This window comes from Ascochyta rabiei, chromosome 12, assembly GCF_004011695.2.
Source record: "Ascochyta rabiei chromosome 12, complete sequence".
In the NCBI taxonomy this organism is placed as follows: domain Eukaryota; kingdom Fungi; phylum Ascomycota; class Dothideomycetes; order Pleosporales; family Didymellaceae; genus Ascochyta; species Ascochyta rabiei.
Genome location: NC_082416.1, coordinates 500,645 through 528,329, shown reverse-complemented (window position 1 = coordinate 528,329; position 27,685 = coordinate 500,645). Strand labels below are relative to the sequence as shown.

Below are 27,685 nucleotides of genomic sequence, written 5' to 3'. Positions count from 1 at the left end.
TGTCCTTTGGCGGCTACTAGTCTTTGCTCTACGGTTAAACGTTCCTTGACACTCCGACACCATGCATCAATTCCATCTACCCAACCCCGCCATGGTTGTGTCTCACCAGCCAACTGATGACATGTAAGATGCCCTACTCATCCAGTGCCCAAGATGACTCTAACGCGTCTTAGCAAGCCGGAACTTACCAATGTCAAACTGCCGCCCATCCATCAGGTCACACCAGAACCACGCTTCAGCTACAGTTCAAGCGTCACAAACTACGACTCCGACATGTCAAGGCGACCTTCCATCTCTTCAATGACATCATCTGGATTCCATCCTTCTCGATCTGCTTCTCCTGCCTTTTCTGTGTCTACTGTTGAGCCTGCGTATGCAGGCTCCAGGTCCCTGGACCGGCTGCGGATGCAAGCGGGTCACCTACAAGGCTTCCCCTACACCACACCGGCGCATGAGTCCCGAGCCGCTTCACCACACGCTGGCGGCAAGGCCAGCAAGAAGAAGCGAGACGACCGCAAGCAATACTCCAGGCGAGCGTCGGTTGGCATCACTTCTTCCAAGGTCCAGAAGAGCGACAACGAAGCCGGCAACCGCTTCGACCAGGCCATCGACCAAGCCAACATCGTGCTTGCACTGAAGGAGGGCAACTCCACCATCGCGACCACCGCGGCACCACGCAACGGCAGCAGCCAGTCAGGCTGGACCTCGCTCAAGACCAACAACGTCAACTGGGACGTCTTGAAAGACGCCGGAATCCAACCCTCTCTCTGGAACAAGTCCTGTGTCAACGGCTCGGCCATTCTGGTCATCAGACACAGCAACGCCCAACTGGACGACTCCATCACCTCCCTCACGCGCATATGCGAGCAAGGAGCGACCATGACCAAAGATCAGCTCCTGGAGCAACTGGCGCAGCACGCGCAGGCGCTGGAGGCAGCAAAGAACACACGTGGCGAGGCGGACTGGGTTCCCGCCTCGCAGCGCCAGCTCTCATGAACATGTCACGACCTTCTTGTTGGAAGGGAGGCTTTCTTTTCGCGTTCCTAGCGGCATTCGGGTGTGTGTTTGTTGATCGTCGTGTGATTGCACGAAGCGCTTTCCTTTCTCCTCCAAAAGTCTGTCCACTCCTGTCGCTTTGGCGGTACGCTCCCTCGTTTTCTCGCTCTCTCTCTCTCTCTCTGTCGTACTGGGGTTGACTATGCTCCCTCACTGTGTATCCTGCCTCTATATATGCCTGGATCATTGCAGCACTTTTTACTTTTTCTTCTTCCTGGGTGGTTGTCTCATACGCTTTTGTTTTTTGTTTTGCCAGCAGCGGCATTTTCCACCTGCTACGATGAACGACCTACTGTATAATGAAGTCACGAATCCCCCCCCTAGTTTAATTTATAGATATTACTAGCGCAGCATCTTGGTATACCCGCGTCGCAATCGATGCACGATTTGGCTTCTCCCCTTCCTTGGCTCTTGCTCGAGGAGAGGGGAGGAACGATGGCAACAATTCAAAAACATATACATATACATCATTCGCTCTGTCACTTCTTCAGTGGTCTTGAGCTGGCTCTTCGTTGGTTGCTGGCGCCACTCATTCCTTCGTGTCTAGACCAGCCGGCAGGCCAGCCTCTCCATGGCGGCTTACGTTGCTGTTCTCTCTGCTTCTCAGTGCAAGAGCGCGGTTCGCTTGCGGGACCCGGCACTCGCCTTCCGCTGCACCATGCAGCCGAAAATGGATGGCGCTAGGTAGGTAGGCTGGCCAGCGCGCATGCATGACTGCAACACTCGCAGCGATTTCTCACTTCTAGCTACTGCCGTGGACGAACCCGCTTGTCTGCACTGTGACGGGAGACGTGGAGCACGAGGATGGGATAGCCTAGATTGTCTTTGCATCTAGAGAGCGCCCTTTGACGCAGCCACTGTATTGTATTTACGCAGGTCGAGGGGCAGGAATCGTGGTTGCAGGTCTGTGTTCCCGCGGACTTGGTTCGGTCTGAGAATGTCAATGTTAGCCGCGCAGCGCTGCGCGCTTCTCCGCACCGCCATCTACCGGCTGCCAGGACGGGAGCGCGTCCTTGGACCAGTCTTCGCTCACTGACGGCTGTCGTTGGTCCGAATCTGTGGTCCTACAATCCACTACTGCCGCTGCCCGTGTAGTGAATCATGGCGACTTCATTGTGGGTCCATGATGTGCAAATGGGCAAACGGCTGCCTGCATTAACCAACGATTAAATGGCCGGGCAGTCGCATCAGAACGTTTTGTCACAGCAGTGTGCGACCTGGGGGCTCGTTTCGAACTCGACACTGTCCTTGCTCGTGTTTCTGCGCACTGGGGGCCCCTGGGCTTTCGTGCATGACAGGAATGCTTCCCGCCCTGGCTTCGAGACATTTCACTGGCTGGTGGAGCCTCGTTCCCGTGCCGATGCTTCCCCCCGTGAATGTCGACAGTTCAGCATGGCCTGCTGCGGGTCCCCAGCCAACGGCATGGGAAGCGGTGGTAGCGTCTGCTCGACGTGTATGAGCATGATCCTGCGGAAGCCCAGCACCCTTGGCGTTGGCACGAAACGTCTACTTGCCGCAGTTCGCTACAGTCAAAGGAAGCCACTGTTTGCTCGTCGAGCAGATCGACGCTCCTCCAGCCACACGACTCATCTTCACGGCGCCGCAGATCGCTGCAAGCAGACTCTAAATCCGTGCGGTGGAGAAGCAGCGTGAAAATTTGCGGATGTCCCTACATGCTCTGTGCTACGTGTCAGACGTTGGGTGAGATGTTCAACGACCTACGAGTACGTGGCGGAAGTCACTCCGCAAAACCTCCACCAGTGAGGGCAATGTTGCTCAGCGTGTGCAGAATCTTGCAACGACCAGTACTTCGTTTCAGAGTCTGGACTAGACTTATGCAGTCCCCCGAAGGATCTTCCATCCGCACTGTAGTCGCTGGAATGCCTGTCGTCGTCCGGAGTGCCACCGTCTGAAGGCCCGACTCGTCGCCAGAAGTAACAGCTCGACATCTCAGCTGACCGATCGTTCTTGTATACACAGGCAAGATAGGGCCAGGATTCTGCCAACGACCCGATACAGCTTCTGATACTGCTGCAAGCCACCGAACTCGGACTGTTCACAGTCGGTCCAGTGGAGTCATGATGCCATTCCTCCCCAACGACGACTGTGCAAACTTGGACCCGCAGAGAAGGCTGCATGTACTACCGTCTTCTTATTTCCACTGACGATCCATAGTCACTGGCGTGTATACAGCTCCACATCCAGCATGGGCTTGCAGCTCGTGTTAGCGAGGCTTGGGGATGTACACTGCCGTTCCGCCAGCAAGGAGTGTTAGCTGCAATGTGTACGTGCAGTAGCGGGGCGGAAGGTGGCTGACGAGCAGGTCTAGGAATAGACCATGGATGGAGTTGGTCGATGTCGTATCGGCCGTTGGTGGGGGCTGGAGAGGGTCCAAGATGGGTTGCTTTTTCGGAGTTTTCCTTGGATGGGCCATGTCATTCATTGTGAGGCAACTTGTTTGTTTCAACGGCTACAAGGAGTGAGACCGGCATTTCGCCTCTTGTGTGGAGACGACAGGTCCTGCCGGTTGCGCGCATGCACGCATGGTTGTCCTCTGATATGTTGGCTCCGCTGGGCTTTTGCGATTGGACTGTGTAACTGCTCCTGTCATGTGTGCCTCGCTTGTCGCTGCATCCTCGTCCATTCTCGCGAGTCTACTCCTGAGTGCTTCGTGAATCCTTCTTCCTAGTCACGTCGACGTCGAAGTCCAGACGGAATCATCCCTTTTGCAGCTTCGAGTCGGCGTTTGAGAAAAGAGGCGGTGGATTGCAGCTGCGCAGCCAACAGCTCGTATCCTCAGGGTACTGATTTGGCAAGTGGCTGGAGCTTCCCGGATACGATGAGGCGCCCAGTGCGGGCCGCAGCGGGAGGCTGAGGCTGAGGCTCAGCTGTGTTAGATGACGACGTGTACAGGACCTCGGCCAGTTGAGGCTCTTCCCAAGTTTGTCGCTACCATCTTCGGTGATGCTTTGCTAGTTGCTAGGTCCCAGGTTCGCGGTTGCACGCAGGTGTTTGCGCGTGCTAGCGCGTCCTCTGGCTTCACGTGCCATTCGTCGACAAGGGTGGGAGATGCTCAGGAGCTCGGAAATGTCTGCCTGCAAGACGAGCCAGTGTTTACGATGCAAAGCCTGGTTTCTTGCCGTCCAGACATCCAGCGTCCAAGGTCCAAGGCCCAAGGTCCAAGGTGCGCAAACACAAAGTGTCAAACCTCTGTCGTTTCTGGCCACGGCCCCACCCGCGACGACAAACGTCACTGCCTTGGCTCACCTGTAGCTCCGTTGGCGCACCGCGCAACAATCAGGACCAACCACCAAGATGCTGCCGCACATGCCACCGGACAGGCCCGGCTACTCGTGGAAGGCGGCCAGGGCGAGGATCCCGCCGTACAGGCAGATGGCACACACAGCCCGCAGCCCGAGGTTTCTGGTGCCGCTGGCAATGGTCACGGCCGTCGTGCTGCTATGGCGCTCCATGGGAACCGCCGCCAGCGAGGTGCAGAGGTTCTACTGCTTCGGCCCCTCCAAACCCCCCATGCGCATGACGCCCAACGAGAACGAGGAGTGGTACGGCCACCTCACCACCCCCGTCATCTTCAACCACCGCAAAGCCATCGACATCAACAGCACCGACATCCAGCACGTCAACCTCGACCCAATCAAGTCGACCACGGACGCTGCGCGCAACAGGGAGAAGATCTTGATCTTGACACCGCTGCGCGATGCCTCCTACTACCTCGCCAAGTACTTCGACCTCCTCACCCAGCTCACCTACCCGCACGACCTGATCGACCTGGCCTTTCTAGTCGGCGACACCACCGATGACACCCTGGCAGCCCTGGCCATGGAGCTGGAGAGGATCCAGAACAACCCGGACATCGCCTTCAGGTCGACCATGATTGTGGAGAAGAGCTTTGGCGTCACGACCGGGCAGAGCGTCGAGGAAAGACACGGCTTTGCTGCCCAGGGGCCGCGGAGAAAGGCCATGGGCAAGGCGAGGAACTACCTGCTTTCGACAGCCCTGAAGCCCGACCACAGCTGGGTGTACTGGAGGGACGTGGACATCGTGGAGAATCCACCCAACATCATCGAGGACTTTGTCATGCATGACAGAGATGTCCTCGTGCCTAGTGAGTGGTGCATTAGCAGTAGCCTTGTTGAGGAAATACTGACCAAGCAGACATCTGGTTCCACAGGTACAAAGAAGAGAATGGCAAAATGGTCGACATCGAAGGCCGCTGTACGTACACTCACTCCTTCGTACTCGCCTACACACTGACTGCGAACAGTTGACTACAACTCCTGGCAGGAATCCCCCGATGCCCTCAAACTCGCCTCCACGCTCGACAAAGACGTCGTGCTTGCCGAAGGTACCCATTTCCTACTCTCTTCTTCTCTCCGCCCACTGACACTGTACCAGGCTACAAAGAGTACAAAACCAACCGCATCTACATGGCCAAGATGGGCGACCGACACGCCGACCCGCACGAGGAGATTCCGCTCGACGGCATCGGCGGCGTCAACATTGTCGTCAAAGCCGACGTCCACCGCTCCGGCATCAACTTCCCCGCATACGCATTCGAGAACCAGGCCGAGACGGAGGGTTTCGCCAAAATGGCGAAGCGCGCTGGCTACGGCGTCTACGGACTGCCCAACTATGTCGTCTGGCACATTGACACGGACGAGAAGCCTGGCAATGCTTGAGTGGGCGTGCGGGTTGCATGGATACATGTACAGTGGGAAGAAGTTGAGGAGAAGACTAGGCAGAAAGCATGGAACAGAAGCGCAGAAAGGCGCATAGGACGGAATCTTTTTTTTTTTTTTAATATCAGGTTACCATGCACTTAGACGGACGAGATCCATTGCTGGCTTACGTGCGTACATCGTACAAGCCGTTCGTTAGCGGGGCGGTACATTCGCACACCATACTGTACATGTACGTGTACTTGACGAAGTGAGACAAGACGAAAGGGAGAGGCAAAGTCTTCTTCTTCTTCTTCTTCTTCTTCTTCTTCTTCTTCTTCTTCTTCTCTGTAGATAGACATAGTTCGTTATACCTAGTCTTCCATTCCACTCGACCTGGCAACATCGAATATAGGCTGCTTCAATGCTCGTAGATACCAGCGTGGAACTTTCGCTCGTCGTAGTACCGCGCGCGAATATTACGGCCGCGGTATTGCCACCCTTCCTCGAAGCGATTGACAGCCTACATGGCCAAAGTTAGCAGGCTGAGCTGATGCGTGAAAAGAAATACGGGGCACGTACGTTGAGAGCGCTCAGCACGGATTTGAAGTGTATGTACACGACGCCGTCAGGGTTCGACTCGTCGACGTGCAGTCTTTCGACGGGACCGAACTGGTGCGCTGTTAGCTCCGTGTCGAACATGCCGTTGCGTACTTGTGTCGTGCTCACCTTTGTGCTGAACACGTCGCCCATGTCTTGTCTGATTCCTCCGTCGTCTCTCTCCGCGTTCTCGCTCCAGTCTACCTTGTCTACACACCCCCATGTCACCACCACACAGCTCTCCTCTCCAAACTTGCCTGGCTCGTCCTTTTTTCGCTCCCCACCACGTACATCCCACACTTGGGCAGATTTGACCTTGCTGCCCTCGCCGTCGTCGAAGATGCTGGATTGCCCGCCTGGTGCAGGCTTCCGGATCTTGACCTCCAGGTGCGTGGTTACGCCGTCGTTGTTCTTGCCCAGGCCTTGGCCCTTGACGTATCCCATTTTCGCCATCATGGCTTCCGCCTTGCTGATCTTGGGGCGCTTGGCCGGGCGTTCGGAGTATTCGGGTTCGTCGGGGATGCTGGGGGGTTGCTCGAACCGTACTGGCGGCGCAGAGATAGTGGCGCCGGCGTAGCGGACTGGAGGTGCGGAGATGGTAGCGTTGTGGTATGCCGATGAGTTCGCAGGTGTCGTACCAGGTGCGCCAGCGTTGGGAACAGATGGTGGAGGGGGTGGAGGTGGTGGAATATCATCTGATACAGATGGTGGAGGCGGTGCTGCGCTGGGCTGTTGTTGCGAGAGACGCATGCGGCGGGCATAAGGGTCCTCGTCGTACAGCTCAGAAGATGCAGTAGGCTGGTCGTATGAAGACGGTGGTGCGAAACTAGGCTTTGCTGCAAAAGACGGAGGTGAAGTTGACCGTGGCGACGACATGGGCCTTGAGACGTTGGAGCCCTCGCTTTCCTCCCTCGACCTCTCAGTCTGGCGAGCAGCCGATCGCAGAAAGTCGTTGAATCCTTCCTGCTTACGCCTGTAGCCACCGCTTGCTCTATACGCTTTCAGATTAGACCAGCGCTCAGGCTTGTGCGGAGCTGTTGGATTCCAGTAACCAAACTGCTTTTGAAACTTCTTCATCTGTTTCTTTCTTTGCGCCTCCTCGTACTGACGCTGTCTTCTCTCTTCCAAAATGGCTGCATCGTCGTCTGCTGTGCTTCGGTACCAGTCTATGCCATGTTGTTCTGCCTTCGAGGCTGGAGCTGGGGCAGGGTCTGAAGAGCTAGTGGTGGAAGAGGAGACCGCAGGCATGAGAGGCTTCTTGACGGTGGTTCCGGCCTTCTTGGCCTGAGGGCGCTTGATTTGGTGTGGATTATGAAAAGCTGCAAATGCTCATGAGTCGTCGTTCAAAGACATGGTATGGAGCTCGTCAAGTAGATACCAGGTGCTTTCTTTTGCTGCTCGGCCTTTGCTTGTTCTTCTGTGAACTTGACAGGCGCAGACGAGGCAACTGCAGCTGCAGCATACGGGTTGGGCAGGCTTGCCTGGGCGTATGGGTTTGGCAGGTGCGCCTTTTGTGGTTGCTGAGAACCCATTTTAGCTCGAGATGGTGCGCAGCAAGACGCCTGCGGCTGCTGAGAGTTGTCGAGGGCTTTCAAGAGTATGCAAGAGTAGCAAGAGTGGCAAGAGTGGCAAGAGTGGCAAGAAGAACAGTGAGAGCAGGTTGCGATGATGTTGATGTTGATGTTGGTGTTGGTGTCGGTGTCGGCGAGGTGGTGGATGCAGCAGGCGCGGGTTCGCAAAGGGAAGTCGCGTTGCACGCTTCCCCACGCTAATTAAGGCGCTACCCCCGTGATGCGGCTTGACCAGATCGCGTCATTCGCTTCTTATCGTTAATCGACCAGAGGCCGGAGCGGAGGAAACTGAGCAGTCAGCCTTCCTCTAGACACTTCAGCTGGCTTTAGTGTGCACACAGTAGACGGACAGATTTCCTTGTCTCGTCATACACAGCTTCTTCAAGGTAACACATCACCAATTGCGCCAACGACCGTGCCAGCTCTGACCCTGGACTACAGACATCTTGCCTGATACTAGAACAGACAAGATGGCTCCGACAACGCTCTCTGACGCCTTCTCTCCAACCTCGTCGTCGCCCGCCGTTATCGTGCCCGGATCGCCTGCGCTTCATGTCTCCTACCAGAAGCTCACTACCGATGTGAAGGCGTTCCAGGCGCAGCTGGCCAAGGTTGGCGTGTCTGCGCAAGCAGCCGTCTCCATTGCGCTCCCCAACACCTACGAGTTCATTGTCTCCTTCATTGCTGCATCATGGCAAAGGGCAATCGCAGCTCCCCTAAACCCAGCGTATAAGCAGTCTGAGTTTGAGTTCTACATCGACGATCTCAGCTCGGCGATAGCTCTGGTTCCCAAGGGTGCTTTCGCGCAAGATGCGGCGGCTGTCAGGGCAGCGAGGAAGTACCAGGCGGCCATCGCTGAATGCTATTACAACGGAAAGGAGGTCGTTCTGGACGTGAAAGAGCTTGGCAAGCTTGCTGGCAAGAGTTCGCCGGTTTTGTCTGCGCAGCCGGATGATGTCGCTCTTGTACTACACACCAGCGGCACCACTGGACGCCCCAAGGCAGTGCCACTTACGCACCGTAACCTCCTGCGCACCATGCAGAACATCCAGGGAACCTATGAGCTGACACATGCGGACCGCACTATGCTGGTAATGCCTCTATTCCACGTGCATGGCTTGCTCGCTGGGTTTCTCGCGCCCTTGGCTTCTGGTGGTTCAGTTGTTGTGCCACCGAAGTTCTCCGCATCCGAGTTTTGGAAGGACTTCAAGGAGCACAAGGCCAACTGGTACACGGCAGTACCCACCATTCATCAGATCTTGTTGAAGAGTCCCATTCCAAGCCCGGTGCCTGCGATTCGCTTCATCCGTTCATGCTCGTCTCCCCTCTCCCCGAAGACGTTCCATGAAATCGAAAAGGCTTTCAAGGCGCCTGTGTTGGAGGCTTACGCAATGACCGAGGCCGCGCACCAGATGACGAGCAACCCACTCCCTCCTGGCCAGCGCAAACCGGGCAGTGTGGGACTTGGCCAAGGCGTTGAGATCAAGATCCTGGATGATGCTGGCGACGAGGTACCCCAGGGTAAGGAGGCTGAGATCTGCATCCGTGGTGAGAACGTTACCAAGGGTTACCTGAACAACCCGACTGCGAACGCCTCATCATTCACTAAGGGCGGCTTCTTCCGCACTGGCGACCAAGGCAAGCAAGATGAAGATGGCTACGTGATTATAACTGGCCGCATCAAGGAGCTGATCAACAAGGGTGGCGAGAAGATCAGTCCTATCGAGCTTGACAACGTGATCGCGCAACACCCTGCTGTGTCCGAGGCCGTCAGCTTTGCGCTAGAGGACGAGATGTACGGACAAGACGTCGGTCTTGCGGTCGTTGTCAAGGAAGGTCAGAAGCTGTCCGCGGGCGAGCTGAAAACCTGGCTGACCGATCGCGTTGCCAAGTTCAAGCTGCCAAAACAGGTGTGTCCTTCTTCGAGCGTCTCAGTGCCGCGTAACATGTTCTAACGATCACCAGGTCTTTTTCACAGACATCATGCCCAAGACGGCAACTGGCAAGATCCAGCGCCGCCTCGTTGCAGAGGCCATGCTCAAGCAGCTCAAGGCCAAGATCTAAACTTCTTGTCGTGTCTGTACAGTTAGCATCTCGCTATTTCCTAGCAAGTTGCCGATCTTGATTAGATGTGGACGTTGTCGCACGAATACATTGATGCAGCAGCGCCAACCGCGTCTTTCTCACACTTTGTTTCCCGAGGTTTGCACCCTTGTACATTCACTATTGACGGAGTGGATCGCGCAAGCAATTCAGGGTCCTCTTGGCGCTCGCTTCTGACTCGTACGGATCCATCCCCAATGCTAATCCTCCATTGCCCATGGATTTTTAGCACATTCTCACCAATCTCCGGGCACAGCCGGACAAACGTGCTGCTGTGTTTCCACACAAGCTAGTCTGCTTATTGATTGAGTCTCGCTTTCCGGCATGCGGTGTACTTTTTCGAGCGAGCCGCCTGTTATGGCGCACCTTTACGAGCAGAGCTTATGGATCCCATTGAGGCTGTGGTGGGTCTTTCAGCCCCCGTCCGTCGTGTCTCTAGGTGTTTCTGACTCCCGAGTACAATATGTCTCAAATGTCAAAGCAGCCAAAGGCAGCCACGTCTGCCTTGTGAACCCCCAGTACCCTTACTTCCTATGTTTCTCTGCCTCGTCATCTTCATCCCTATTCTACAGCAATTTCTTCGGAGCAGTAGCCGAGATCTCCAGTTGTATGAGCATCTTTTAGTGTCTTCTCCAATATTCATCAGCCCACCTGTCAGATCTGGCGTGACAAGGCAGATCACTGGCAACACCCCTGCACATGTGTGCGCTATGTCTCAGCTTTTACAACCAAGGACCGGCACCATCATGCAGACCGCCCTTCATTTGCAGACTTCACAAAATACTCGCGTCGCCCTCGCTGAGAACACTTCCGAGTCCAGTACATCCGCAAGTTACCTTTTGAGTGACCCAATAATGCGTTTCAATGCCAGGACTTCCGGGTCAAAACCCCCGCTCTCGAGCAATAATACCACACCCACCTCTACCCGCCGTTCTAGTCTATCGTCACTCCATCACCCTAATGTATCGTCCGCTAGCAGCGATACGTCTGCAGGCGTACCGAAGCGCTCTTCTATGAAGTCAAACCTTAAGACTTCGAGGTCTGTAGGAGAGAACCTGAACCGGAGATCCGCGCCACCGACAGTCCGATTTTTGGACCCAGGACCGTTGTCCAAGAGAGATATGGAGCCCAGCAGGACAATGAGCGTGAAATCGCCAATGTCTGAGTTGTGTCCCGTTAGGCCAGGATACTCCAGGGGTTTATCCGTACCCGACCTTGGACCACATCAATACCAGCAGAGGAAAATAATGGTTGCCACTTTGACACGTCCCCCGCTGCTTTCTCCGGCTTCAAAAAGGGCAAGCACTGCTCGTTCATTTGGAGACACAGCAGGCTCACCACGCACGACATCGCCTGCACGGCCCCTCCAAGGCCGCTCACAAACCTCATCAGGTCCAGTGGCTCAACTTCGACAACGAGTCGACAAGCGATTCTCTGCACCCGCAACTCCTTTCCAAGTTGATCCTCGTCTAGATCCACGATGGTCAGGCATACCTCTTCCTGCAGGCTTCGTCCCTCCAAGCCAAACTCCAGCGCCAATACCAAGGACTACATCGTACCAGTCCGTCGTGTCTAATCTATCTTCGTCACTGCCGTCGCCTGTGGCCACGCTTCCTTCACCCGCACCATTGAATAAATATGATCCGCTGCAAAATTACATTCCCTGTATGGCAGCCATGTGCACAGCACACTATACGCCAGCGCAACCCGGCCCCACATACTATATGGCACAGGACCCATACCATCTCTCGAGACACCATGGATACTGCCCAAGACATGCTAGCAAGGAGATGAAGGAAGCAAACGCTCTTTGTAAGAAGGAATATGAGACGATGCGACAAAACGCCGGACGAAAAAGCCTTGGCGTCATCGCACAGGATTTTGAAATCTTCCTGCAGCTGTACCGGGAAGCGCGACAAATTGAAGACGCACGACTACGGAAAGTACAAATCAAAAGAGTCCTCGGCTCTCCGCAGACGATGATGGTCAAGGAAAAGAGTCCACAGACAGACAGCGGTTACGACTGGCGATATACGCCCCGCAAGTGCACGAAGCGCGGCTGCAAGTCCTCGCCTTACTCCCCATTCTCCACACAGTTTTACTCTTTCTACAACACGCCAAACACTTCGACACAACTCATGCCGCTCACCACACTGTGCCCCAGTTGCTCAAAGGCAGAGGCCGAAGGGTTCGGGGCAAAGCTGATGGAGAAATGGAGGAGCAGATGCGGATGGGATGGTGAGGAATGGGATGGCTGGTACCAAAACGCAGTCCATAACCGCAAGAAGGAACTAGAGTTCTGGGAGAAGGCGCAGGAGAGAGTTGTTAGGGATCGGTTGGTGAAGACTGTTGTCAAGGATGTTGCTGAGGAGCCGGAGAGGAAGGGGACAAGTGCTGAGGACAGCAATACTCCTGAGACAGCGTTGAAGAAGGAAAACAGGAAGAGCCTTTTCAAGAGGATGTTTGGACGAACTGCTGCTCTTGCACCTTCTATGACTGCTGTTGCCGCGTAGGATAGAAGGGTAATAGTTAATGTTGCTTCGAAGAAGTAAACCCATAATAACGATCATCCATTGAATCGTTTGGGCTCTTACCAGTTGCACGTCAGGTCTACAGTGAGCTTGGCAGCGACAGTAACTTGGTGATATCTCTTGACGCTGCACTTTCGTCACGATGTTGAGTGGAAGTGCTTGCAGGATCTTGAGTGTTTGGCAAAGCGTATGTTGTTATGTAGTTATATTGTTGCTCTACACGTGTATAGGCTACTGATACTTTGAGTTTGTGCAACTTTGAACCTACAGCCATTGTAAAAGCAAGTCGTATGGAGCAGTCGTCCTGGTGACATACAAGTGCACTTGGCGAGGCGGAAGCCAGTACATGTGGAAGATAGAGCAATCCTGACTGGACATCAGACATCGCCAGTTGTAGAGTAGGGACTGTAAGATACGGCATCAGATTTCGGTGACGAGTACTCGTCGGTATAAGAATATTGTCTCCGCAAGCCAAGCAAACGTCTAGTAACCCGGGCCTGAATTGCCAAGTTAGCCTAGAATACATTCCATTCACTCTTCCTGTCTCTCATCTACCCATATGTAAACAGTAAAATGGTCGCCTCATGCTCGCAGAGGGAACACACCGGGTATACTCACCCAACCTAACCATCATCAGTCCAGCTCCACCAAGGTGCAACCATCGGCCCTCCCCATCGTATTTCGTGAGTGCTTGACAAGCATCCATCTAAACGCCCACGCAAACTGCGTAGCCAGGCCCCAGTTCTGACTTCCAGGAACAAGCTCCTCGGTACACTGTCCGTTGACCAGTGCCATATTAGAGGTGATCGGTGCACCACCCATTGCCACCAGCACAGAAATATCTTTATACCTAGCTTCGAGCCTATCGAGCAAGTACGGCAGCGGGAGGCCGTCACATACGTAGTAAATATTCTGGTCGTAGAGAATGAACGTTTCATGATCTGTAGCCAAGGACTGCAGTTGAATGTAGAGGATTTGGAGATGTAGTGCAGTTCTTGCTGCATTCCAACCACGCGCGTATGAGCTCTGTTCTGCATGAATCTCAGAACTGTGCAAGCCTGGTCCATAGGTAGAAGATGGCCAACGGGTTGGGAAAAACGTTACAGATGTCATGGTTAGTAAGAAACTAGCCAATGTAGCTGGTAAAGATGCTTACAGATCTAGGGGTTGCTGTCCGTTTTGATGTGTCCTTCTGAAAGGTGAGCCGGCGTGGTGTGTTTGAGCCTAGAGTACAGACAAAAGAGCCCTTTGAGTACAATGCAGAGGGTGCAGGTGTCTCAGCATTTTCGAGTAACCCTCAAGGCGTCAAAGGCATGATTGTACACAGCCTAATTCTCAGGACAATAGATTGAGACCCTCGATGTTCCAAGCCACCCTTTATCCTCTCTGAAAATAGTTTATCAATCAAAATATGAACAATAAAGAAAGTTTCCCGAAAGCTGTGGGTACAGCCGCTAACGCTGATTGTGATTGGCGTTCATATATGACAGCCAGGCGTCTGGTGTTCTGGCCGCCCGCCAACACCCAATTCACCCCGAGCCCTTCACACCACCTTCAGGCTTCCCACCAACCCCCCCCAAAAAAAAAAGACTTCCACAAGTGCAAAAGAAAGGCAAAAAGATGGACTCGCGGGGAATCGAACCCCGGACCACTCCCAGGTAAGATTACAAGCTTCGATGAAGCTGCGATGCTAAGGGAGTATTATACCACTAAACCACGAGCCCGTGAATTGAGTTATTACTCCTCTGATGAAGGGGGCTACAATATCAATATTTATATTGTAGTACTTGAATCACGCGGCGGCAGCTCCAAGTTTGCGGAAAATATCTGGGTCGCATAATTCATGATTTGAGGGTGTGTGGGGCGCTGTTTTAACCCAATCCATTGGCGTGCTCCACCACCCGATCTCTTGCAACGACAGGTTTGAATTTTCCTAGCTTGATCCCACGCGATTGTAGGAGGGAGAAAACCATCTTGTTGAAGGGTTTGTGCAGGCGTTGATACAACTGTGAGAAGAGAGTTTGTCAGATAGGGGTTTCAAAAAAAATCTCGGTTCCGGTTTTGATTACCAGCAAGTCCATTTTCGGCGACTATGGTAAAGTCAAAATCACAATCAGGCAAACGATGGGAAAGGTATCTCGTGTGTGATACGAACCACGAGTGAATGCGAGTAGCTGTTTGAGCTGTTTGTAGCCCTTATCCTTGTGGTTCAAGAATCATGCATCGACCTCGAACAGCCTGAAGCCATCGTCATATAGTATGAACGGTTGAACTTGCTCTTCGGATTTTGTTTTAGAATGCAACCGATGTTTCATTTCTTTCGTAAATCAGCCAGGTTGCTTTAATCGCTTGAAAAACTAAACTGGTACGTGTATCTGACAAAGTATGCCCAAAAGTCTATGCCTGACTATGCTCATGAATACTCTCAATGAACATTATTGCCTGTCTGGTAGCGTTTCGCGGCCTCCGTTCCATCAAGGTCCATCTTCTTCCTCAAAAAGCTGCTCAGCTTCGCGCCACGGCTGCCACCCTCAGCTTGTGAGCCAGATACTGGCGGACCCCCATATGCTGTCTTGAAAGCAGGGACTGGTGGCGCATCAGCCGCGGGCGGTCGGTGATTTTGCTCACGCGGTGTAAATTGTTGCGTTTCAATCTCCCGACGTCCAGCAGCGATGGTCGCCTGGTTCTTTGCGTGTACTGCGTTGTCTGGTGCGACGAAGCGGCGGTCGATCGAGTCGTTAAAAGTCCCTCGCAGAGCTTCTGATGCGCCCTATGCAATTGTCAGCACGTAGAACATTATGCTAGAATCTCCCAATTTACATGAATGCCAGCTGCTGCTGCCCGAAGGTTTGCCATGGTCGACTGCTTCTGCACATTATGATCCACACCCTGCTGCGGAGCATGTCCCATGCGATACGGCATTGGCCGACTGGGGTCGTCCTGAGGCTGTGATTGTTGATCAGCTGGCACCTGCCGCGGGACGCCTGGTGGAATCGCCCGCGAAGGGTAGGAGAAATTCGCCCGTCCTGGACTCGCAGGCGTTATCGGGCTCACTGGCTCATTTGTTGTCGTCCTGTTCATAGGATTCTGATGCTCAATGGCGGGAGAGACAGACGACAGCTCGACCCTGTGTCGAATATTGCTCTTATTAGGTATCGGTGGTGAAGGGTTCACAGGAATATTTACTGACGGTTGAGTTGGGAGAGGCTCAATGTCGTGGTGCTGAGGGGCTGGTGCTTGAACCACAGGCGAAACTGGAGCCGGCGCTGGTGGACTCGGTCCAGACATGCTAGTGACGCTGGGGGTAGCATTGCTGCCAATGGGCTGCTCCGTCGTTGTAGAGCCGCCTGGACCCGTGATTGTGGTAGTGGTGGTCGTTGTTGTGGTCGTTGTAGTTATAACATTCCCTGTTCTGTTGTCCGTGTGCGTTTCCCGCGATACGTTCTCAGTGCTTGAAGCTTGCTGTTGAGGTTGCTGAGGCGGGGCAAAATTTCCTTGCTGAGAGCGTGCAGGGGAGCGAGGGGGTGGAGAATAGTGTTCGTACGCAGACTGGGTGGGAGGAGCACGGCCTGTGTCCGCTGGTGGTGTGGGTGGTATTACCTCAGTCGCTAATCCCTGGGGATGGGATTGCCTCCGCTGCTGGTGTAACTCCTGTTGTTGGTTTGTAGCCGAAGGAGGTGGTGCTGGAGGAGGCACCCACTGCTCTCCTGAAATGGGTCGTGCATTGCCTGAAAAGCTAGGATTCGCACTGCTGCCAGGCTCACTACTCGCGTATGCTGAATCAAACGTATTGGCTGAAGAGTCTTTTCGAATCATTTCGTTATGACTATCCTTGTCTTTGTTCTTCGAGTGGAAGCCTGAGAGTCTCCATCTCGACTTCTTCTCGCCGGACATGGTGTCGGAGGGCTCTTGGGGTTGTGACGAGACTGCAGTATGATTGGCCAGGCCTCCTGACATCTGCGTCCGTTCCAGTCCTGCTCTCTCGAAGTCTTGCCGTTCTCGACTCTTTCGTTTCTGTAGTTTCGCAGGTTGTCGCGACTCCTGCATGGCAGTTGGCCGGTTATCGATGGGTGGTTTGTTTGTTATCGTGGTTCGACTCCAACTCTAACGACCCATGAACAAAGATCTGAGTGTGAGAGAAGAAGAAGAAATTGCCGGCAGGTCTTCAAGCGCTGACATGGGTAGGAACAGGCCCCCGCCTATGACCCATGATATCATACTGGAGTTTGTGGCGCATACGACTGTGGCGCCCAATAACAGGAACCTGACATGACGATCACAACCAGCGGGGTTTAAGCAAGGCGGGAGGGCTAGAGCGCTGTGATGCTCGATGGCGTCGGCGGCAGGGTAGCTTGGAAGAGGCAGGTTTCTGGAGTGCGCCATCCCCCTTCTGAAGTGGGATTTGACGTTCGTGCAAGCCGACTGCCGACCTGCCATCAAGACCCTGCCCTCACGCAACCTCTTCCTGCACAGCATCAATGTCGCTCAAACGTGCCTCGTGTCGAGGGCTTGTAACGCCGCAATGATGTTCAGCTCAGCTACAGTAAGGCGCAAGGTTTCATCACAGCTTTGTTAGCACAGCCTCATGCAACCCCACTAGGCACTGGCTATCTAGTAAATCTCACTTGCGCGAAGTATCGCATCTGGCTTTACCTCTCTGCATATGTAAACATCCTGTATTCCTTCCAGATTTCGCTAGTACAGCTCAGGCAATTATGGTAGAGCTTCTAGGCCTCGTTGCAAGCGTTATCCAGGTAGCCGGTGCAGGAGTCCAGCTGTCCAAGACGTTGTACGAATATGTCGATGGAGGTGTAACTGCGGATCGTAGGATCAAAGATATTGCTTCTGAGATCAAGATGACAATCATTGTGATTGAAGAGCTGGGAGATGTGTTCAAGCACGAAGAGACGGCGTCACTGGTGTCCAAGAAAGCAGTGAAAACCGCGAACGACACAATCATAGAGTGCTCTGCTCTCTTCGCTCAAATTGATGCTACACTCAAGAAGAGCAAGAAGAACGCATTCGGCCGGTTGATCCTGCCTTTCCGTGACACGAAGCTTGAGCTCTTGCGCAGTCACGTCGACAAATTGAAGAGCACGTTGCAGCTTTTGATGAAGGTTCTCACGCATGCATATCAAGTTCCGTCAAGGAAACTGGACCGTGTAGCAGAAGAACGGCAGCGTGAGGAGATCAAGCAGTTACTGCAGAAGAAGGGCCAGTCAACTGAGAAACACGACGACCTTCTGCGCAAGGACAGCGCAAGCCCAGACAGCACTCTCGTTGATATGGACGGATTGGTGCGACTCCAGATCCCGTCATGGCTGTCGCGACTTGCGCAGATCACGTTCGCACTCTTTTGAGGCACATCGAAACCTTACAAGAGGCTCTCGCTGCAACTGCACCCGGCGACGACCATTCAGAGCACCATCAGAACGTTGTAGATTCATACTTTCGCACACGTGGTTGTCTTGATGATGTGGTGCTTGGAAGCTCGAGGCACAATATATCTCCATCTACGACCGACACTGACGCAAGCCTGATGACCGAGGATAACAAATGTGTTCCCTTTAGCACCTTTCGCGAGCAAGCTCGGATTAAGCGATGAGCCGAAGAGATGATTGTCAGACGGGCAGATGAACCTGGCAGGCTTCGCCAGCAAGAGCAAGAAGAGCGAAGGCTTTATGCAGCAAAGATGGCTGCGGCTAGAGAGACTGCAGCGGCGAAACCCATAAACACATTCGAGCCGTCAGTACGTTCGCGTACAAACTCCATTTTCATTTCCTTGACCGAGCCTGTGGACTACGAGGTCCTAAAAATGCGAGGTGAACGCCTGAACGCAGAACCTATAGAAAGTGAAGAGCAGATGCAAAGGCGGCGTGTCAGCAATGACTGTCGGCCCACACCGATGAATTACACTCGTAATAGCGGCAGGTACCATATGTCAGGCAGACCCTTGGATGACCATTATCATCCCAAGCTCCCATCAAACGACCGTAGAACCACGCCGGAGCCTAATAAACCGTATATCGTAAAGTCATACAACACGCGTGAATATACACCTTCATCGCGAGAGCGAGACACCGACACCGTAGTCAGCGAGCTGTTGAAAGGTGGACCACTATCCTTGGATGAGCTGATGGTATTCCTCGTCGATGAGCAACAGGAGACGTGCCATTGACTCTCGACTATGAGTATAAAGTCTACCAGATACAAGGCACACACCAGGGTGCACATAGATATAAAAGAAAAAAACACGCAGCACATAACAAGTCTACATCTACCATGATTACTTTCTCTCGCCCGATCATGCCCGTTCCCATCCCACCATCCCACACATCACGATCTGATAATATCGCGCCACGCCGCAATCACCCGCGTCATCCTGCTCCTCCTCCTCAGACATCCCTAAAACACCCGGACCCCCCCAAAGACCCTGGAACCCCACATCCTCTCGACGCGGTTCGCCGCGTCCCCGACCCACGCATCCCGGCGCGCAAGACGAGGGTCCGCAGCCGGAATTTCTCTTACTCGATAGCAACCGCATCGGACTAGGGCGTCCGGCGCCGGGATGATAAGTTACTCGATAGCTATACGAAATCGCCACCACGGGAGCTGGGATTGCATCGAGACTCGAGGAGAGCGGCGCGCCAGGGCTGAGTTGGTTGGGGTCCATGTCGGCCCGTGATGTGTCATGCATGGTCTGTACTTTGGGGATCCCGCGGTGCCTAGCTGGAAACGGACAGGTGACTGCATGCGAATGTTTTGCGTTTGTCTTGTTTACCAAGTACTTGCGTTTTTGAGGTACTGCAGCAGCGTGTTTTGCTTTTGCTGCTTGTCTGCACGGTACGGGGGTGGGCTTCTTGTATGGGGAATTTTGGAATTGACGAGCATGGGGGCTGCTTTGTGGCGGATGCAGTGACAGTGGCGGGGTAGCAGAAGTCAGCTCTGGGTGCACTTTTGCAGTAGATTTGCAATTGGCTGCATGATGAGACAGTACGTCACGGTCAACGAGTACATGTCTATAGTGTGGTATCAGTATATTCATGAAAGGTATCAAGTATCTATGTGATACGTCCCATATGCCGAAACGCCATGCCCAAAGTAAAGGAATCATAGGTATCATGTACAAGAACTGTGCCGTTCAATAGCGAACTGTTTACCACCAGTCACCCTGATCGTGCATGGCAGCAGCAACCTTGCGGAAACCAGCAACGTTGGCACCGCCAACAAGGGATGGGAACTCGCCCTCGGCGGGGGTGATGTACTCCTTGGCGGTCTCGAGGCAGTTGTCGAAGCAGTCCTTCATGATCTTCTTGAGCTTCTCGTCAACCTCCTCGGAAGTCCAGGACAGACGCTGTGAGTTCTGGGCCATCTCGAGACCAGAGACGGCAACACCACCGGCGTTGGCAGCCTTTCCAGGTGCGTACCAGATGGCCTCGCTCTTCTTCTCCTTGCGGTGAGCCTCGAAGACGTCGATAGCCTCCTGAGTGCAACCCATGTTGGAACCCTCGGCGATGTACTTGGCGCCAGCCTCGATAAGAGCCTTCGCCTCATCCTCGGAGACCTCGTTCTGGGTCGCTGAGGGAAGGGCAATGTCGATCTTGCCAACCTCCTTCCAGGGGCGCGCACCCTCAACATACTTGAAGCTGTGGTTGTCAAGAGCAGAGAGCGCCTTGCGCTGGAGCTTGAGGGTAGCAATCTTCTCAATATCGTCGGCAGAGAAACCCTTGTCGCCCTCGGCGATGAGAGCACCCTTGGAGTCGGAGAGAGAGACAACAATACCGCCGAGCTCCATAATCTTGAGCGCAGCGTACTGAGCCACGTTGCCGGATCCGGATAGAGCAACGCGCTTGCCCTTGAACGACTCCTTGCCGCCGCTGGCGTATGTGATCATGTGCTCGACGTAGTAGACGAGACCGAATCCCGTCGCCTCAGGACGGATCAAGGAGCCTCCCCATGCGCCACCCTTGCCGGTGAGGACACCCTCCCAGCGGTTGCGCTCAGCTCTGTATGTGCCAAAGAGGTATCCAATCTCACGTCCACCGACGCCGATGTCGCCCGCAGGAACGTCTGTGTCAGCACCTGTCATTTACGTAAGTGAAACGTTCATTGGATGCTTGACGCATTTGTACATCTCGGCGGGTGTGTTCCGACGACCTGGACAAGATAAAGCTAGTCACAGCCCGCTTGATCCTGTTGGTCGGCGTAACCAAGATACACGGTATGCGGGACCGTTGTTGAAGAGTGCCACGGCCCCACCAAGGACGCAACGCGTGCGATGAGTGCGAGACTTACCGATGTGCTTGTTCAGCTCCCTCATGAAAGAAACGCAGAACTTGCGGATTTCGTTGTCGGACTTGCCCTTGGGGTCGAAGTCGGCACCGCCCTTGCCACCGCCCATGTTCAGGCCGGTGAGAGCATTCTTGAAGATTTGCTCGAAACCCAAGAACTTGAGGATGGAAAGGTTGACGGTGGGGTGGAAGCGGAGACCGCCCTTGTAGGGACCGAGAGCAGAGTTGAATTGCACACGGTATCCCTTGTTGACCTGGCACTCGCCCTTGTCGTTCTCCCAGACAACGCGGAACTGGATGATGCGCTCGGGAACGGAGGCAACCTCGAGTGCCTTCTTGTACTCGGGGTTCTTCTGGAAGAGGGAGGAAGATTCAAGGGTGGAGACGAGCTCTAAGATGTCAAGTCAGCAAAGCTGTGATGAAATGAGAACCAATTGAGTCAAAAGCTTCTCGGTGAGAAGATGTTCTCGCTGTGTAGGGAGGCGATCAGAAGGAGGTACATACCCTTGCGGGCTTGCTCAAACTCAGGCTCAGACATTGTGTATGGGAGGATGATGTGGCGGTGATTCGTGAGGAGGAAGCTAAGCTCGTGAAGTTAATCGGAGCAAGATGGTTGTCAAGGGAATGGCAGGTCCAAGTGCGAGCAGACAGCTGTATATATACGCTCAGCCTAGGCTCTACCTGCAGCTCAGGGAAGCGGCGGGGTGAGCTTGCCGCGACGATCCAAAACAAAGACTCGCATTGAAAACGTCAGTGGCCGACATATCGCACGCGGAGAAGCGTTCCCAGTGGTGAGTGGCTTCTCTCGCCGCCATGCTGTGTGCTGCTACTCGTTTCCATGGTGTACTGTGATAGAGATAAGAGATGCGCAGCCAATCAGGAGCATCGCGGGGGCGGACGCGTCGAGATACCGCGAGGGCTCCGGCCACAGTGTGCTAGCAGCGCGATGTAATTCTTGGTCGTCATCCATGAGCTAGACGCACCAGAGCATTTGCCGGGTTCGGGCGCACACGGCGCGGTGTCGGGCTCTTACGTGAGGTTCAAATTTCGTGGGGCACTTGACTCAATCCGGACTTTGGTGGGGTACATTCACGTGCCAAGGTCGACTGTCGAAGAACCGCGGAAAAGTGGCTTGTGCTGCTGTCAGGGTAGCACGCGACAGTAGCACCTCATGCAACGGCATCGCCGTGGGTATTGCGCAGTCAACATGCACGCAGGTAGAAACTTCTTTCCCGATGGAGCCCTGATGCATTGTGGTCTCGTCTAGAATGCTGTACAGTCCTGCGAGTACCCCCACGCATGCATGTCTCCGTCCTCCACATCACGGGCAGTCCGTGGGGTCCCAATCTGGAAGCGGAAACCATGTTAGCTCAAGTGAAGGATGTTGAGGAGATGGTGTCGCCGAAATCGCTCGCTCTACCATGGAAGATGCGCATCTGACAGCTGTCAAGAGGGACTTACCGGTGACCAGATACTCATCTAGACCATCCATCGTCTTCATGTCGCCCTCCTCAATCTCGAACCCTCCGACCTCTGCATTCTCGACGATGCGCTCCTTCTTCACGCTCTTAGGCAACGGCACATAGCCATGCTGCAAACTCCAACGCACTAGCAGTTGTCCCTACAACGAGCGAACCGTCAGCACATTGCTTGAATGGCGGGAAGTCAAAATTCCAAAGAACATCCAGGGGCTTCTTGAATAAACGGTCGACCTGAGGGCTGCAAGACACTTACTGTGGTTGTGTCAGCAGGGACTTGATACGGGACGGGAGCAGGTTTGCATACCAGGAGAGCATGAGTACTTCTTTGAGAGGGATGCAATCTTAGGATGCTTCATCTTCAAAGCTCGGACAAGAGGCGCATAAGCCTCAACAACAATGTTGTTTTGTTGGCAGAAGGATGTGATGTCTGTCCGTGTATTGAATGGGTGCACCTCGATTTGGTTGACCGCTGGTGCAATCCGTGGTTTCGAATCGAGAAGCTCTTGCAGCTGCAGTGTCGTCAGTACAGCAAACCGGTGGCAGTGGTCTTCAGCCAATCATTGTCTGCTCCGAACGCCTGCGAAAGAACGCATGAGACCAGCCACAGTCGTGACCATGGACAAGAGACTGTCGTGTGGCTACACAACAACATTGGAATCCTCGCTTTCCGGCGCAAGGCATCTTGGACGACGCATTCGGACGGAGAGAATAGGAAGGATACTTACATGCTTGACACCATAATTAGACACGCCTCCAATCCTGACCTCGCCGGCATCGATAGCGTCCTCGACGGCTCTCCAACTGTCCAGTCGTGCGTTCTTGCCGCCGTATGGCGAATGCAGAAGAAACAAGTCGATGTAGCCAAGTCCACACTCCTTGACCGACTTCTTGATAGCTTTTCGAGCTGTGTCATACGACGAGTTGGATGCCAACTTGGAAGTGAAGTGGATGTCCTCACGCTTGAGAGAGTCGACATTGTCCTCACTGGACAGAAAGTCTACAACGGCTTTTCCAGACTCCTTCTCGTTATGATACATCTGCGCAGAGTCGACACTGTTGCATAGTCGTCAATGGTGATACAAGGCAGGGGTGAATACGAAGAGCTTACCCGCGATAGCCAGACTACTGGCATCAGCATGTTTAGCACAGGGACATTAACCGGGAACAGAAGGAAGTATACCTCTAGCGCCCATCGAACCGCCTGGTAGGTTTCTTTTCCCGAAGTCAGGTAAACACCGAGATGTATTGTGGGCATAGAGAGCCCATTGGCGAGCTACGGATGGTTAATCGATGGAGGCGCTTGAGCGTAGGTCGGCACTCGCGACAGACCTTTGTGCGCGAAGCCAATGAGAATGTGTTCTTTGCCATGTTGGGATGTCTTCGTGTTGAGTCGTGTTTTGTAGATGATGTGCGATGCAGCAGCAGAAGCAGGCACGATGTTGACAAGTGACGTGCTGCATGGACATGCTCGGCACCAACGTCGGCGAACTGAATTGTTACATCATCTCGCTTGCCCGCACGCATCCTCCCTGACGCGCCTGCCTTGTATGGAGGGTGTGCCAGTCCGGTGCAAGCACCCGACAAGCTACCACATGCATGCTTATGGCAGTGCTACCTCTGCGTACCTTGTCCAGCTGGATAAAACAACGACGCGTTCATGCATAAAAGCAACGAACGACATGAGGCTGAGCGTCCGATGACTAGTGCTGGGAGGGGTGCGCTCGTCCCAGGAAGCGGATTGCTTCTTCTGCGCACGATTGCGCTGATTCGCCGAGCTGCTCGTTGCGCTAAAGGGACCCGCAACAGAGGGAGGAGGCAATGGCATGGCTGGGCTGTGTGCGACATGTGCAGCCTCGCGGTCGTGTTTGATCGCCGACGACACAATCTGCATTCGGCTGTACATGCTACCGTGCACCGGGTAGAGGCAGCTGTGCAGCAGTGGTACACGGTTTCGTGCCTGGATCTTCTACAATGGGACAACTGTCGCTGCCGCCTCCGCTGCAGTGGGTCGTGCGACGGGGCAAACGCTTTGATACACCCTTGCAGGTGTAGGGGCGTTTTGAGGCGCCTGTCAGTTCTGGCTCCTCGATGGCCAAGTTGGAAGTTGGTGATGGTGAGCGGACTCGCCTTGCCGCGCCAATTCTGGGCCTGATGCGCCTGGATGGTCCGGCGCCTCCTGCCTGTCTAGGGTGCGTGCTGCAGTCGACCATGTACCAGTCTATGGATGCGTGGAGCAGGGAGGGCAAGCAGGAGGGCAGCAAGGAGGGCAAGCAGGAGGGCAGCAGGGAGGGCAAGCAGGAGGGCAGCAGGGAGGGCAGCGAGCAGCTGAGATGCACTGCAATGTGCACCAACGGATGGCGTTGCGTACTGCGTAGTGCGTGGTGTGAACGGCGATCATTCATGGTTGCATTGGTCGCAGCTACAGTACAGCGCTTTGGCAGGCCCGTGCTAGAGCCCTTCTGCACGGCAGGCCCAAGGCCGCCCAGGACGCAAGACACGACACGAGTCGTGTGTGAACCGCATCTGCAAAGCCACACTTCGCGGTATCTCCGTTCGCCGAAGGAGCGCGACGACTTATTGGCCCGGTCCGGCCAGGCAGGCTTAACGGAGCCAAAGCGTGGCTCGACTCGATCTCCTCCAGGATGATTCCAAAATGCGTCAACTGAGGCTTCAATAAAAACCGACGGGAGGCTTGAGAGCTGGGAGCGGCAGCGGCCGGGCCACGTCCTGCATCTCCATTAGCCTCAGCTCTCCCACTCGCAACACAGCGTCCGAGGTATAAATCCCCTATAACGCTCGCTAGCATCTCTCATCTCCCCAGCGCCGAATAGCAACACTGCATCCGAGCGCCGACTACTCGCTGTCGTCATTGACTGTCTGCCCGTTCGTTGCAAGTGGACCCTGAGACCCTGGAAACCTCAGTTCCTGCCCAAATCACGAGCAAACTGCCTGACGATCCAACTTTCCGAGTCGAGCTTTTGTTTGGCGGCCGTTGCAGTAAAGTAAGCTAGGTACGCTGCGAGCACAGCGTTCACTTAAATCTGGCGTTCTCGCCCGCCCGCCCGCCACGCTTTGCTAACAACGTTCGTTCCTGCAGTAGTCGCGTTCTCGCTTTCTCGCTTTCGCCATGGGAAGCCTTCCTGGATTCACGACCAATTTTCCTGCTGGATATCCAACCATCCCACGAGCATCAAACTTTGCCGGCGGTGCAAGCAATCCCTCCTCCACAGGCTCTCCCTCAGGACAAAACCAGTCGGCTGCACCGCAATTCGACATTTTTGACTGGCACCCTGCCTACCAGAGCTGCCAGCGCTATTTTCTTGACCACGCCCAACACGACAACACGGTTCAGGTCGTCGCTGCTCTGATCAACATATGTCTACCGTTCCAATGGACGCCCCACCCCCTCCTGAGCTCGTCAGGCCCCCTGCCACATCCATCTGGCCCAGCAGCATACACACAGCCTTGGCCTCGACAAGGACCTATTCTCAACTCAAAAGGGCAGCCGACACCGGCGTGGGTGTCGCTGATCCCCTTCATACGGCGCCTCGTCATCACAGGGATGGACCAGGCCGCCGTCATGCATGGATTCTTCGGCGATGACTGGAAAAAGGGAGTGGGCCCAGTTCACGAGTGCGAAAGGCGAAATTATCTCTTCGCAGCCAAAAGCGTGGGATGGGCCAAAGTCAAGTGCCAGTATGACATGTCCCCGCACGAAACAGTTCCGTTTATGAAGCCGCTACAAGACGTTCAGCTCGCGGAAATCGAGGGTGCCGAAAAGACCTGGAGTCAATGGTTGGCAATGGAGGATTGGATGGTGGGGCCCCGAGCTCCAGATGCGGACGACCGCTTCCCAGGTGCCCGGCGCCGTGAATCCTGAGAGGGTTAGATTAAGTGGTTGGCGTTGCATGGTGTTTGGGTACCGCCAGGGTTGACAACAGCTACTCGTTGGCCGGGTAGAGGCGCCCGCCCCCAGGGACAGAAGGAATTGTAAGGGGCCGGGATCAGTGAGGATGCATTGCTGCTGCATAGGAACCATCTGTATGCTAGGTACTATTCGAAATGTTCTTCTTTCGGTTATCTTGATTTAATGGGGCCAACGACGATTATGCGCGTCGGTATGCCCTACCGTGTCCGTGCGTGCAACGACCGGAGTCGCGCAACGACCGAAAACCACCTCAACGCTCAGAAATAGATGAGGCTATAGAGCCACTCACAATGGCTATCATCATTAAAACCAATAGTGGTAGTAGTATTGAATTACTTATAAGAAGATGTACTATTCGAATCTTGCTAGAAACTTAATGTTAAGGCCTTAGCGGGTAGTAATAGCTAGGGCAGCCAGAGGCGGCAAGCCGCAATAGGGGACTACTGTAAGGGTCTAGCTATAGGCAATAGTATTTGCTTTACACCAGGATAGATAGTGAAGGAATGGCAATAGGTGGAATTAATAGTAAGAATAGTGCTTAACCTCTTAGATTGTCTAGAGCGAATGTAACGGACTAGGCCATAGAACTAGTTACCTTAGCGCACTGTAAGGAGCTAGCCGCTAAGGGCTGTATGTAAGTCTTAACCTTAAGTAATTATAATGCTGTTCTATAAATATAGGAGCAGGTATATTTATAAACGTCTTCTAGAAGTATAGAACTATATCTAGATAATTATTGTAAAGTACTAGTCTCCTAAAAATGTTAAACCTCTAACGTACCCTACGGGTAAGTTGATTAACAGGCGAGCTGATTACTTAAAAACTTACTAAAAAACACAAAAATCACACCCCTGTATCTTAACAACTACCTTATAGAATTGTCTAAAAATTAAAAAACTCTGCTGCATGTATATACATACTCCTTTTCTAGACTTATAGAACTATAGCTACGCTGTAGCATAAGATACTTAGAAACGCACGGACATTTTATGTTTTCTCTTAATAACTTTCTTAATATAAGAGACTACAATCTAGAAGTTTAGAAATAGAGTATTTATATAAATGCAGTAGAGTGTTTTAATTTTTAGACAATTCTATAAGGTAGTTGTTAAGATACAGGGGTGTAACTTTTGTGTTTTTTAGTAAGTTTTTAAGTAATTAGCTTGCCTGTTAATTAGCTTGCCTGTAGGGTACGTTACTTACATCTAACTTGGTCTATTTTACGTTCTATTTCCTTTCTATATTTTAGTATAATAACGCAGAATAATAGAAGTCTCTAAAAGATGTAGGTATCTGCTATAAGGTGTATAGGAGCACTAGGATAGTTTATATAGAGAATTGTTCTATTTCTATAGGTCTTATATAAAAGAATACTTAAAAACTAGCTCTCTATACCTATTAAACTTATGCCTTTTATACCTTATAAGAGTTAGAAAGAATTAGAG

The 27,685-nt window shown here is 53.5% G+C and overlaps 10 protein-coding genes and 1 non-coding gene across 11 annotated transcripts, besides 11 other annotated features; 6 read left to right on the top strand and 5 right to left on the bottom strand.

Moving 5' to 3' along the window:
* Window positions 1-61: 61 nt before the first annotated feature.
* Window positions 62-996, top strand: EKO05_0007242 (uncharacterized protein; the record flags this gene model as incomplete). The annotated part of the gene is made up of 2 exons (XM_038943420.1): window positions 62-123; window positions 174-996. The coding sequence occupies 2 exons, from the start codon at window positions 62-64 to the stop codon at window positions 994-996; spliced, it is 885 nt and encodes a 294-aa protein (XP_038794142.1).
* Window positions 997-4,212: 3,216 nt separating this feature from the next.
* Window positions 4,213-4,242: a tandem repeat.
* Window positions 4,243-4,371: 129 nt separating this feature from the next.
* EKO05_0007241 (uncharacterized protein) lies at window positions 4,372-5,756 on the top strand (the record flags this gene model as incomplete). The annotated part of the gene is made up of 4 exons (XM_038943298.1): window positions 4,372-5,182; window positions 5,233-5,292; window positions 5,342-5,422; window positions 5,473-5,756. The coding sequence occupies 4 exons, from the start codon at window positions 4,372-4,374 to the stop codon at window positions 5,754-5,756; spliced, it is 1,236 nt and encodes a 411-aa protein (XP_038794143.1).
* A 279-nt stretch (window positions 5,757-6,035) lies between these two features.
* Window positions 6,036-6,083: a tandem repeat.
* A 73-nt stretch (window positions 6,084-6,156) lies between these two features.
* On the bottom strand, window positions 6,157-7,867 carry EKO05_0007240 (uncharacterized protein; the record flags this gene model as incomplete). Its single annotated transcript, XM_059637001.1, has 4 exons — window positions 6,157-6,258; window positions 6,318-6,407; window positions 6,465-7,654; window positions 7,714-7,867. 4 exons carry the CDS (start codon window positions 7,865-7,867, stop codon window positions 6,157-6,159), a joined length of 1,536 nt encoding a protein of 511 aa, XP_059492984.1.
* Window positions 6,999-7,022: a tandem repeat.
* A 69-nt stretch (window positions 7,868-7,936) lies between the features above and the next one.
* Window positions 7,937-7,978: a tandem repeat.
* Window positions 7,979-8,001: 23 nt separating this feature from the next.
* Window positions 8,002-8,051: a tandem repeat.
* Window positions 8,052-8,376: 325 nt separating this feature from the next.
* EKO05_0007239 (Oxalate--CoA ligase) lies at window positions 8,377-9,970 on the top strand (the record flags this gene model as incomplete). Its single annotated transcript, XM_038943444.1, has 2 exons — window positions 8,377-9,816; window positions 9,872-9,970. 2 exons carry the CDS (start codon window positions 8,377-8,379, stop codon window positions 9,968-9,970), a joined length of 1,539 nt encoding a protein of 512 aa, XP_038794145.1.
* A 1,715-nt stretch (window positions 9,971-11,685) lies between these two features.
* Window positions 11,686-12,522, top strand: EKO05_0007238 (uncharacterized protein; the record flags this gene model as incomplete). The annotated part of the gene is made up of 1 exon (XM_038947238.2): window positions 11,686-12,522. The coding sequence occupies one exon, from the start codon at window positions 11,686-11,688 to the stop codon at window positions 12,520-12,522; it is 837 nt and encodes a 278-aa protein (XP_038794146.2).
* Window positions 12,233-12,263: a tandem repeat.
* A 1,639-nt stretch (window positions 12,523-14,161) lies between the features above and the next one.
* EKO05_12t3 lies at window positions 14,162-14,264 on the bottom strand. The gene has a single exon. It is a non-coding gene; the product is annotated as a tRNA-Ala (tRNA).
* Window positions 14,265-14,965: 701 nt separating this feature from the next.
* Window positions 14,966-16,587, bottom strand: EKO05_0007237 (uncharacterized protein; the record flags this gene model as incomplete). Its single annotated transcript, XM_059637000.1, has 3 exons — window positions 14,966-15,310; window positions 15,361-15,667; window positions 15,731-16,587. 3 exons carry the CDS (start codon window positions 16,585-16,587, stop codon window positions 14,966-14,968), a joined length of 1,509 nt encoding a protein of 502 aa, XP_059492983.1.
* Window positions 15,896-15,937: a tandem repeat.
* A 668-nt stretch (window positions 16,588-17,255) lies between the features above and the next one.
* On the top strand, window positions 17,256-17,900 carry EKO05_0007236 (uncharacterized protein; the record flags this gene model as incomplete). The annotated part of the gene is made up of 1 exon (XM_038947239.1): window positions 17,256-17,900. The coding sequence occupies one exon, from the start codon at window positions 17,256-17,258 to the stop codon at window positions 17,898-17,900; it is 645 nt and encodes a 214-aa protein (XP_038794148.1).
* Window positions 17,901-19,696: 1,796 nt separating this feature from the next.
* On the bottom strand, window positions 19,697-21,369 carry EKO05_0007235 (Glutamate dehydrogenase (NADP(+)); the record flags this gene model as incomplete). The annotated part of the gene is made up of 3 exons (XM_038943375.1): window positions 19,697-20,622; window positions 20,836-21,222; window positions 21,336-21,369. The coding sequence occupies 3 exons, from the start codon at window positions 21,367-21,369 to the stop codon at window positions 19,697-19,699; spliced, it is 1,347 nt and encodes a 448-aa protein (XP_038794149.1).
* Window positions 21,370-22,152: 783 nt separating this feature from the next.
* On the bottom strand, window positions 22,153-23,680 carry EKO05_0007234 (uncharacterized protein; the record flags this gene model as incomplete). The annotated part of the gene is made up of 8 exons (XM_059636999.1): window positions 22,153-22,178; window positions 22,293-22,439; window positions 22,514-22,564; window positions 22,617-22,821; window positions 23,038-23,365; window positions 23,421-23,434; window positions 23,493-23,585; window positions 23,642-23,680. 8 exons carry the CDS (start codon window positions 23,678-23,680, stop codon window positions 22,153-22,155), a joined length of 903 nt encoding a protein of 300 aa, XP_059492982.1.
* Window positions 23,681-25,439: 1,759 nt separating this feature from the next.
* On the top strand, window positions 25,440-26,192 carry EKO05_0007233 (uncharacterized protein; the record flags this gene model as incomplete). The annotated part of the gene is made up of 1 exon (XM_038947241.1): window positions 25,440-26,192. The coding sequence occupies one exon, from the start codon at window positions 25,440-25,442 to the stop codon at window positions 26,190-26,192; it is 753 nt and encodes a 250-aa protein (XP_038794152.1).
* A 246-nt stretch (window positions 26,193-26,438) lies between these two features.
* Window positions 26,439-26,684: a mobile genetic element.
* A 317-nt stretch (window positions 26,685-27,001) lies between these two features.
* Window positions 27,002-27,438: a mobile genetic element.
* Window positions 27,393-27,450: a mobile genetic element.
* A 36-nt stretch (window positions 27,451-27,486) lies between these two features.
* Window positions 27,487-27,548: a dispersed repeat.
* Between the last annotated feature and the right edge of the window lie 137 nt (window positions 27,549-27,685).